The 10,640-nt window shown below is 37.9% G+C and overlaps 2 protein-coding genes across 2 annotated transcripts in view; both read right to left on the bottom strand.

Annotated features, from left to right (window-relative positions):
- Positions 1-7,808, bottom strand: part of LOC109839382 (formin-like protein 3) — a 15,970-nt gene extending 8,162 nt beyond the window's left edge. Inside the window, exons 1-15 of the mRNA XM_020407810.1 lie at positions 7,609-7,808; positions 7,264-7,396; positions 6,070-6,767; positions 5,766-5,987; positions 5,270-5,669; positions 4,986-5,188; positions 4,025-4,407; positions 3,435-3,564; positions 2,605-2,676; positions 1,327-1,425; positions 707-748; positions 544-624; positions 380-430; positions 216-297; positions 38-132 (exon numbers count right to left, since the gene is read on the bottom strand). Coding sequence (XP_020263399.1) covers positions 38-132; positions 216-297; positions 380-430; positions 544-624; positions 707-748; positions 1,327-1,425; positions 2,605-2,676; positions 3,435-3,564; positions 4,025-4,407; positions 4,986-5,188; positions 5,270-5,669; positions 5,766-5,987; positions 6,070-6,767; positions 7,264-7,336 — 2,631 coding nt within the window. The 5' untranslated portion in view covers positions 7,337-7,396; positions 7,609-7,808. The remainder of the gene's footprint in view (positions 1-37; positions 133-215; positions 298-379; positions 431-543; positions 625-706; positions 749-1,326; positions 1,426-2,604; positions 2,677-3,434; positions 3,565-4,024; positions 4,408-4,985; positions 5,189-5,269; positions 5,670-5,765; positions 5,988-6,069; positions 6,768-7,263; positions 7,397-7,608) is intronic.
- Positions 8,245-10,640, bottom strand: part of LOC109839547 (monothiol glutaredoxin-S6-like) — a 4,120-nt gene continuing 1,724 nt past the window's right edge. Inside the window, exons 2-4 of the mRNA XM_020408022.1 lie at positions 9,685-9,758; positions 8,923-9,021; positions 8,245-8,828 (exon numbers count right to left, since the gene is read on the bottom strand). Coding sequence (XP_020263611.1) covers positions 8,770-8,828; positions 8,923-9,021; positions 9,685-9,758 — 232 coding nt within the window. The 3' untranslated portion in view covers positions 8,245-8,769. The remainder of the gene's footprint in view (positions 8,829-8,922; positions 9,022-9,684; positions 9,759-10,640) is intronic.

Here is a 10,640-nt window from a genome sequence, read left to right as displayed (position 1 = left end):
CAGGTAGTCTGCATAAAAAGGAGTCTATAGTGCAAACCTTGCATAAATAATGCATTAGTGTCATCTTATTGTTCTTCGCTCGGGTATCTGACAATTTTAAAAGGCTATCAAGCTTGAATCCCACGGCAGAACCTGGAAAACCAAGAAAGAAACCGCTTCTCACCCAACAGTTCTAATACAACACAACTCCACAATTTTCATGCAAACTTTAGTACCTCTTGTTGTTCCCTGATTCAATGCATTTCCTAACGTAAGTATAGTTTGCATTATTTGCCGCAATTTCAAAGAATCTTTTACCTGGAATAATAATTAAAACATCAGGATCAGCTACTTTAAAGGGTAGCCTCTTCCTTTCAATATATCTCTATATAGAAGCTACCTCTTTAGATGCGCTGTTGATTGTGTTTAGATTGGACCGCAGATCCTTAACCTGTTAATTTTTCAATAAAGGTTTTGCTCAAGGAAGTCAACTAAAATATTGCAAGCATAAAGAAACATATGCATTGTGTAATCATCTTAAGGAAAAGAACAAGAGATAGATACCTGACTAGAAAAATTAATCCTAAAGGAAAAAACCCTCAACTTGGATTCCACTCGAGGGACCTTCATCAGCTCCAGAAAAAACTGGAATAATTATTGAAGTATGCGTAAGTCATTAACTGCATATATGACATAAAATATGCAAATAATGGCAGCAGAACAAAACCTGCTCACACTTCCCAAGCATTTCCTTCTTTCCATTATAATTCTGCAAAATAATTAAATGTAAATCCTGAATAAGGTAAAGCAGAAGCCAGAAGCAAATACCAAAGAAATAGAATGATTCTAACATTAGAAAAAAAACGGTTATTCACGAAACCCAGGGAAAAAACAACGAAAAAAATATAATAGACGTCAATCTGGTCACCACTCATTACTGCAAAAAATGGCCTTGGGGTTATAGTGAAACTGTGACTTTTGCAAATCATAACTGCAGTTGCAGTTGCAAATTTCTACATCAAACAGCCCCTTACTGGTATAAGGAGTTGCACTTTTTTGCATACTAGACAGCCCTTACCAGTTTAAGAAAAAGTCAAACAGTGCGTTATGCTACATTAGACTAGAACATAAGCAGTTTTTCATCAAATAAAAAACCACAAGCAATATCCATCATCATTCAACCAGTAAGAAGTCACAAAATAAAAGTGCTAACAGATAAGAAGTATGACCATCAGTAAGCACTTCTCTCCCCAACATTATATGGGGACAAGCACCATGTAATAGTGACATCAATCTTGCATTACTTTATCTTCTTTCTAGAAAAAAAATCAAGTAAATAATTTCTACCTTCAACATCTCCATTTCCTCTTTCGTGGGACAAAATTTGATGAGATTCTCCACCTGGTCAATGTCCAAAACTGATGTATCCAAAGCCAAAACTGCATTCTGAGGATCAATCTCAATGAACAAATAAGTAGTTGTAACAAAAAAAACATATCTTTTAGATAAAGTTTCATTACTGCTCGAGTTAAAATAAATAAATGTAGTGTTAGAGAGAGAGAGAGAGAGAGAGTGTGTGTGTGTGTGTGTACGCAAAGGATTATCAGAGAAGACATAAACAATAAGATATGCCAGAACTCTTAGCCATAATGATCAGTAATGCTGATATTAACATGTCAAATCATACTTAAACATGAAAAGAGGAAACCCCCCTTATAATAGGAATCAAGTGTTATCTCATTAAAATGCTAGCAAACAAAACAGTAATAATAATAAGCACATTTCTACAGAGACCAGATGAACATCTGTACCTCAGCATGCAGCGGCCAGAGAAAAAGATAGAAATGAGGAACAAAACAACAAAAAGGAAAAAAATGACAGAAATGATGGAAAAACCAACAAAATGAAAAAGGATGTAAGCCTTTATCAATACAGCAAAATATAGTGAAATTCAAGAAGGATCTGAATCATCTGATTAACAAATAAGATTCTCAATAGAACACGTATCAGTTTCCAGCACAACAAAAAAAAACTGTATGGTAAATACATGAATTTGAAGACAAATCACAAAGAGAAGGGGAATTAGATAAACTAACACAGCTTGTCTACCAGTCATGTTTTCTATCAAGTCTTAAACATGGTTTCAAGTATCCTGTACACTCTCCTCTTATGGTGTTTTGTTCACAGCTAAATTTTAATCATACTATAACATTGCAAAATATTACTAATACTACAGAATATTATAATACGTGAGCGTGCATGCTTGTGTAAATATGAGAAAAACACATTAAACATACAGCATATATCTCCAAAAGTAACTTTGTGCTCTTCTGTGTAACTCAAAGAATTATTTCTACAAAGTTTTTGCAGCTGATATGGATACTATCAGCTAAAAGACGCTGGAGGCACAAGAATACAGGATAGAATAGAAAATGTTATATTAACAAGTCAATAAATATGTTAATATATGAAAGAAAAAAAATGAAAATTACATGACGACTCTACCAGATTGTGCAATTTAAGATGCAGAAATGTGATGGTGCGGTACAATAACATGAACAAACGATACCGTTAGTATTGATTTATTTAAACACAAAGAAATAAGCAAAAGAGAAGTGCATTTACCATCATATCTGGAAGAGGCATTTTAATTTTCGTAAGCATAATTTCGCAATTGTTTGCTCTCCGCATGTCAATCTGAAGATATAAGGACCAGAAAATTAACATTTCACGAAAATAGTTTACATAAGACAAATGTTGCTGAATTTTAACATTGAATGTCAATACAATGTGAAGCACGTGCCGGATTTGGAGAGTTATATTTTGATGATAATAAGCCAGATACACTTAACAGCTTGAGAAAATTGGCATTATTGGCAAAGCAGAAGCTTAATTGCTTAGGACACTCCAAAAATTATAAATCTTAAAAATGTTCAACAAAGAAGTAGTTCAAAGTTTTGTCAGGAAAAGAACATTGTCAAAATAAAATCTCTAAAAGGTAGAGAAGTAAATATTCAAAGTTTTTGCCAGGAACAGAACATTGTCGTAAGAATGGTTAAAATAGGAACAGAACAAAAAAGAATAATAATACTTGTTTTGAATTCATTGGCGAAGGTTTGCCTAAAATCAGGAATTTCAGATCAAGAGTGGCTGACAATTAGGCCAAAAGTCTTTGGAGGCTTGAATTTTGAATGGACATGGGGTAGCTGCTGGAGGATTGACACTGCCAATACTTTTTAAGTACTTCTAACAAAACCCAGATGAATATTGGAAGTGATCAGTGCTATTTAAATATTTTATATAGAATGTAACTATTTACCAAAATACGATATGATGCCATGATGAAAGATGGCAATAGATAAAGGCCATAATTCAGTGAGATAAATATCAACTCTGAAACAGAATTAAAAAAGAGCTGAGAAATGAGAATATGAAAAGAAAAGCATGCACTATACCAGGTGAACAGTCTCTGACTTGCTAATGCTAGTTCCGCGTTTACTTCCACCCTTATCGGCGCGGCTTGCATCCGTTGCCGCTGAAGTCGAGAACAAACTTTCTAATTCTGAAAGATCAATCTCAGGAGCCCTATCCATCAAAATTATTAACCAAAGTAATGAATATTGTGAAATAACAACTGAAAAAGGTTGCAGAATGCAGCAATCTTATAATGAAGAAACAGACTTCTGACTCTTGTATATGTGATTGCCTAATGTGTAGAGTTTTCTACACTTCATCAACTGATATTGAAGACTCGTGTACTAATAATAATTTAAAGGAAAGGAAATAGATGCAGGAACAGTTGCATCTCAGTGACATTCAGAAACGCTAAAGAGGTCAAGAAATTTTTGTTAATAATAAATTGAAAGGAAAATGATATTTTTGTGAAAGGTCACATTTGCAGGGCCATGATCCAGGGCCATGATCCACCCATAGGATATTAATCTAGCATTTCCAGAATCCCATTCCGATAGAAGAAACACTAAAAGCTCTCTTAGGAACTATCCAAAGTTCTGATGTTATAACGATTTTACCCCATCGCACTTACTTTGGTTGCTCCTCTTGTTTTTGAGAATCAGCCCATAAACTTCCTTGCATTGCCCTGGTTACTTTCACCCAATGTAATGGCTTTAATTTCTTTGGTATGTTAGCTGTTAATGTAGATCCACGGCCTCTTCCTGAACCAGGTGCAATACTTCTTCCTCTTCCCGCTGATGGAGGACCCGGTACATGTGTGCTTGAAGCTTTAGCTGTTGGAGGTTGTTGTACACCGGGTACACCACGGCTTCCTCCAGGCAAGGGTGGAGGTGGTGGGCCCGCAGAAGGAGGCTTAGGGACTTGTGGAGGAGGTGGAGGGTTTGGGGCCTTATGGTTAGATAATAAGGGAGCGTGCAGAACGTTGCGAGGCCAGTGAGGTGTGGTGGAGGCCCCCTAGTTGACATAGCAGCGGGACAGGGAGGGGAGGGGAGGACCCTTAGTAGAATCTGGTGGGGGTGGAGGTGGGGAGTCCTGATAGCAGTAGAGAGGGGTACGGGCGGGAGGATGCTCTCTAGAAGGAAGATTGGGAGGGTGTTGGAAGAGTAGAGCTTTTATTGGGTGTAGCCAGGCAGGAGGGGGTGGTGGAGGATGGAGGTGCGAGTTGGATGCGAACCTTACGGAGAGGACACAGGAGGCTGGTGATAGAAACCAAAGTCGTGTCTCTCTATGTTCTGTAGTGGGCGAAGCGAGGGGGTGAGCAGGTGAGCGGGTGGAGCGGTGATGGAAGAACTGTTAGTAGGTTTCAAAGTTGTTATGACTTGGACTGTTACTCGAGGATGGTATTCTGGCCGTGGTGGTGGTGGGGTGGTGGTGGAGAGATGTGATATGGTGGTGGGAGGAGGTGTGGAGTTCTACCGATGAAGATAGGGGAGGAGTGGAGGGGGTGGAGGAGGTGATTTGGTGTAGAGAGGGCAATCACTCCAGCTGTACTCGGGGTTGAAGAGGGTTTTTGAGGATAACTGAATGGTGACTGAGAAGATAATTGGAGGAGGAGGGGGCGGTGGGGGTGGGGGTGGGGGTAGAGCAATTCTATTAGGTAATGAATGCATTGGAGATTGGGATGGAGGAAGCAAGGAGGGTTCTCGTTTCCCTTCAAAAGAGGAACATGATGAAGGAAGCACTGGTGACAGAGGTGGAGAATGCGGTGTAGTCACCATGTTTGAATCAATGGGACCTGGTTTTCGCAGAACATTATTACCCATAGATAGTTGCAATTCATGTGACAAAGAACTGGAACTTGGCACGATTCCCTTACCTTTCAACTGAGGATATTGATTTATACGATCGCTATGTACATCATCAGATTGTAATTGTGTAGAAACATTGTCAACATGCTGAATTCTATCATAGTCCATTGATGTAACAGAACCTGATTCTTCAGAATCTGAAGGTGATGTACTCGTACTCTGCAACCTGGACAGTTCTTTCACATCATTGAATATTAGTCTTTCAATATTTTCATGTAAAGCATTTGATTGAAGTTGTTTGAGCAGCCAGAAGGCAGCATCATCACTGTTCTCAACCCATTCGACCCCATCAAATAGTTCTTGAACCCTAGAAAATGCTTCCATGGGCAACCCACCCTTCATCTCGCCATTTAATATTGCAGTTGGAGCTCTGGTAGGGGATATGCTCTCAACTTCGCCAAACAGAACCTGTAACCAAAATTTTAGGGAAAAACTAATTATGAAGGAAAGTTTCTTATATTTCTTTCTATATAAACATCACTTGCGAGATAAGGAAGGCCTTACCTCAGCTCGAAATTTTTTTGGATATCTACACTTTGAATCCCAAAGCATATCCACGTCATCACAGCTCAGCACCAAAATGTTTGAACGAATGAAAGCGGTATTGAACATTATACGAAACATCATAACTTCCCTCTCAGGATCCAAGTCGAGATGAACGCACTCCAAGACAACATCACCTTCAACTAAGCACTGGATGTCAATCTTTATAACATCAACATCCTCCTGCATATATTTATCATCTTAAGTTTTTCAAATAGGGTAAGGAACCAATTGTGCTTTTATAATCAATAAAATAAACCAAAACCTGCCGGTAATGTCGCAGAGATTTCCTCCTTTTGGACATTGACAACAGCGTCGTAGTTGAAGAACCATCACCCTGGAGATTCTGTCCATAAATGCGTATGAGCGGTCTGCATCCATTCTCTGAATCAAAACTTGGAATGGCACGAAGCATGAGGCAGTCCAAAGAAAGTGCCCGTGCAGAGGATGACTCCACAGACATATTTCGCCTAGCGACATAATGCAGGTAACGGAGCTGCGAAGGTAAAGGATTCAGAGGTGATAAAAGTCGCAGAAACCCTTTAGGAGCCTCCTTATGAACAAGGTCAAGCACTCTCTTAGTTCCAGAATGAGATTTTCTGAAAACCAGGAGACTGGCTAGGAGAAATGCTAAAAGTGGCCAGCCTCCTCTCTCACAGTGGAGCAACACGACATTTTGATTATGTCTCCGAGAAAGCCAACTCTCACATACACGAAGAAAATGCTGGACAAGGGACAACGGAAGAAGAGGGCAGCCTTCATATTGACGTGGGTAATCTATGACGGTAACATCATATTCACAGAGAATATCAGCAAATTGGCTTCTCTTTTCACCCTCTCTAAAATTAAATGCAAGGAACGAAGAGTCAGCATATGCTTCATGAAGCTCAGTTACAATCTCGTGCAGGTATGCATGGTAGATTCCATCAGAGACAACCTCGGTTGAGAAGCATGAATCAAACACTGTAGATAGAAACAGGAATTCGGCATAGATGCAACATGGGCAAGTGCTAATAGTTACCTATTTGATGACAGTTTTTTTCTACACTGGTCCCTTAAATTTTATAATTTGAAAATAGTCCCTCAAAGCATTGGTATTGCCATTTAGTCCCTCAATTCCTATTATTATTTGAAAATAGGCCCCATAGCCTATAACTACCTACCATTTGATTAGAGGGAATATTCCATTTAACTTAACTTTTGATCATGGGCTTCAAGTTATACCCTTCTGTTTAAGTTACATCAAATCCGATATGGAACAAACAAGTGAGGGGTTTAAGTATAATAAACATGTTCAGTTAATGACTAACCCAACCTCCAGAGGGACTAATTTGAAATCACCACTAGTAATTAAGGGACTAAATATCAATATCAATAATTTCAGCGACTAATTTCAAAACAAGAAAGACTTGAGGAACCAATACCAACAAAAAAAATTGATGATATTTCAAATGCTTACCATAAACTCTGTCAACGAATTCGAGCAAACCATCAGGTGGCCGTCTATGAAAAAATCTACTGAAGAGAGACATCTCACTACTAAACTTGTGCACATCAAAGTCCTTCTACACCTTGCACCATCAATTCACTCCCTTTAAGGACAAATTTTTCCAAAGAAGAAAAGCGCAGTTAGTCAAACAATAACCATTACCAAAAGGTACGAAATTGTCAACTATACAATAAATATTATGAGAAATTATAGGGTAAGAGCATCTAAATGTTCGATTTTGGGGATTTAGGGTTACGAAAGAATACAGCAACAGCCGAGTTTAGCATAATCAGTAGCAAAAGAAGACATTTTTACCTCTTTGAAGAGACTAAACAAGCCATGACAGAAGTTTGAGAGAGAAAGGAAGCGACTTTTGACCCCAAATCTCTAGGGTTTTTGGTACTAGATTCTATCGATCGATGAATTGAGGAAATAAAACCCTTGGAGATGAAATGGGGTTTTGAAATTTTTGCCCTCTTTGCTTTTTCGAGGAAATAAATCACTTGAGGCGGTAATCGAGATTTGAGCGATTAAAAATGCGTCTAAATTATCCAGGGAGCCATTTTCGGGCGAGCGAACCCGATACCCGAACCCGATCCTTTCTTGAAACCTTTTTTTTTTTTTGTGTGTGTGTGGATAACTTTCTGGACCTGTTGAGTATAGGCGCTATATCAATGAAGTGCGAAAAAAAATCTTTGCATTGTTTTTCACCTGAATATTATTCTGGAAAATTTAAGTATTCTATACATAAATAGTAGAAACCTAAGTTGGATTCGATCGTAGAAAACAATTCAACTTAATATAATATAAAAATAACCCAAGCGTTGGAGCGGAGCCAGAGTTTTTTGAAAGAGTTAGGTGTTTACTTTTTATTTTCTGAAAATTTGCAGCTTTTGCTCCCATCAAATTAGTTCCAGCATTTGCCACTTATCATCCAAAGGCAAAGAAATGTATTCATCACATCAGCAAGAACACTAAATAGAAAAACACGCGCACAAACAGAACCACCAACAACAATTACCCACATGATTAAAACCGAAAACACCCTCGTATCTTCTTCAAGAGAGCATAGCACAATCAGACAACAGATTTTGTAGAACATATGATGCACACAAATAGGGATCGAAATGGAACTTTTTGGTGCGATTAAGTTTTTCTCCCGCTACACTTCGGGTGGTCATATGTGCAGGAAATTCCAATCGAAACATTGTGACCGACATCGTGGAGAATGATAGGAAGACTGACAAATGACAATCAAGTTCAATGTAACGAAAGCCATCTATGTCATAAGCAATGAGTTGCATCCATTCAATTACACTGAGACTCAGCAGATTTCCAGATATGCAAAAATGTTCTTGCACAATCGAACAGATTCTCCTTTGATTCACAGCTTTTCTATAATCAATAACTTCTCCTTCTTTTTTCTTATTCCCCCAATTCACACAGATTTCACGAGCAGTTAGACCACATGCATGCTCACTGTGTTTTACCTAAAAGTTTCTGGAGCTGACCAGTAGAAAATGCTTTTGTTGTATCTGAAAGATGCAAAAATAAACCCCCGGTGTCAGCAATACATATCATGGCAAATGGAGAAGACAAGATGAATGATACGAGTTACAAGGTACAAACCATCTGAGCCACCAACATGCTGGCCGTTCACAAAAACTTGTGGTACGGTGTACCGACCAACTAAATCAAGAAGAACACTATGAATTTCTGATCCATCGTCTGCAACATGTAATATCCATTAGTTTCAACAAAATCAATAAAATGGAAAATGAAAAAAGAGCTTTTCAGAACCTAGCTGATTGGGATAAGATGAATGTATAATTTTGCTATTCAAAAGGAAACATAGGAATTGTTTCATATTTGTGTCCTCCTACACCAAACCTTGAATATATGATGCAAGATTCATTGATGGATCTTTCACTTACTAACATGCATGGCCTATTGGAAGTTGGAAGTCCATTCTTTTTCTGTTTTCCTTCTTTTTTGAGCTAATTTAAGTTGTAATGCGTATCAAATGTCATCTGATTTGTGTCCAACACTTGCATAACTTGGGTTGGTCCGACAAAAAAAACAACGGGTTTAAGAAGCTTAACAGCTTGGGATTAAAGTCTCTGAACCACAGAACTCGACAATTTTTATTTTAAGTCAAATATAGAGATAACATATCTTCTAGACATCAATGAAACCACATCTCACGTACAGAATCTTAATTTCCCATGTTATAACTTGCAAATCAAGGAAGTACTAGAAAAAATGATGTTTCACCTAAGAACTAGTCAATGCCTGAGCTATTCAAGTTGGGAGTCTTAAAAAACATAATCAAGAATGCTTACATGCATTTCACTAACTGCAATTAGTGAAAATGTTACATAAACCAATTACCTCGAAGATCAAGCTCCACAACGAATGGTTTTTCATGGAGTTCACTGAAAACACGTTTAGCACGTAGGCAGTACCTAGAAAGTGATGGAAGAAATTAGAACCAATTTCAAATACCTGTCAATTATCAATTACAGTTACCAAGTAGCAAGTGCAAATTTTTAATTTGAATTTTTATTCTCGACTTCTCGTTATTGTTTGTTTACTTAATTCTTTTGTGGGATGTGTGCTTATGTTTCTTTGCAAGTAGCTGTTGGTGATCTTCTTCTGTCTGGTGTTGAGCATTCGTACCATGTGGGTGAGTGAGGTGGTAGTAGTGGTTTTGAGGGGAGGGTTGTCGCAATTGTTTCTTTAGAAAAGGGCATTCGTTCCCAAAGGAAGCTTATGTTCAAAATTAACTTACCATATCATAATACTTAAAAGAGATTCACATACGTCAGAAATTGTTAAGCAACATATGGAATTTAGTAGGCCAGATCCATAGCCATATATATAGGGAAAAGGGGGCTGATGTGTCTCATCAGCCACTTACCTAGGTATGTTGCTAATGCAGCAACACACCATCTATTCAACTCAAGATTCGAATAGGATTTAATAGAAAAAGTGATTTTGAAGCGTAAAATGGGAGGGGGCGGGAGTCGTGGGGCAAGGGGAGTCCTCTTCAATTAATAATAAGTTATCATAGCAAATAAATAACTTCCTAATAGTTGCTGACACTCCTTGACTCCCCCACTAGGGGGGAAAAGGCCCAGTACTCTTTATCTTCATCCTCTAGATCAAGCGTCAACCACAAATTGTCTCTTTAGAAAATGTTTGAGAGGAAGAGCAGGAAGGCAAAGGGATGCAAAAGATACAGGATGGATCAAGTGATCAAGATTTTCTTTTTCTTTTTCTTTTTCTTTTTCTTTTTCTTTTTTTTTTTTTTTTTTTTTTTTTTTTTTTTTTTTAACTTCAATTTG

The sequence above is a fragment of the Asparagus officinalis genome, chromosome 4 (genome assembly GCF_001876935.1).
Source record: "Asparagus officinalis chromosome 4, Aspof.V1, whole genome shotgun sequence".
NCBI classification, from domain to species: Eukaryota; Viridiplantae; Streptophyta; class Magnoliopsida; order Asparagales; family Asparagaceae; genus Asparagus; species Asparagus officinalis.
Note: the sequence above shows the minus strand (reverse complement) of the source record. Positions and strands in the feature narration are given on the sequence as shown.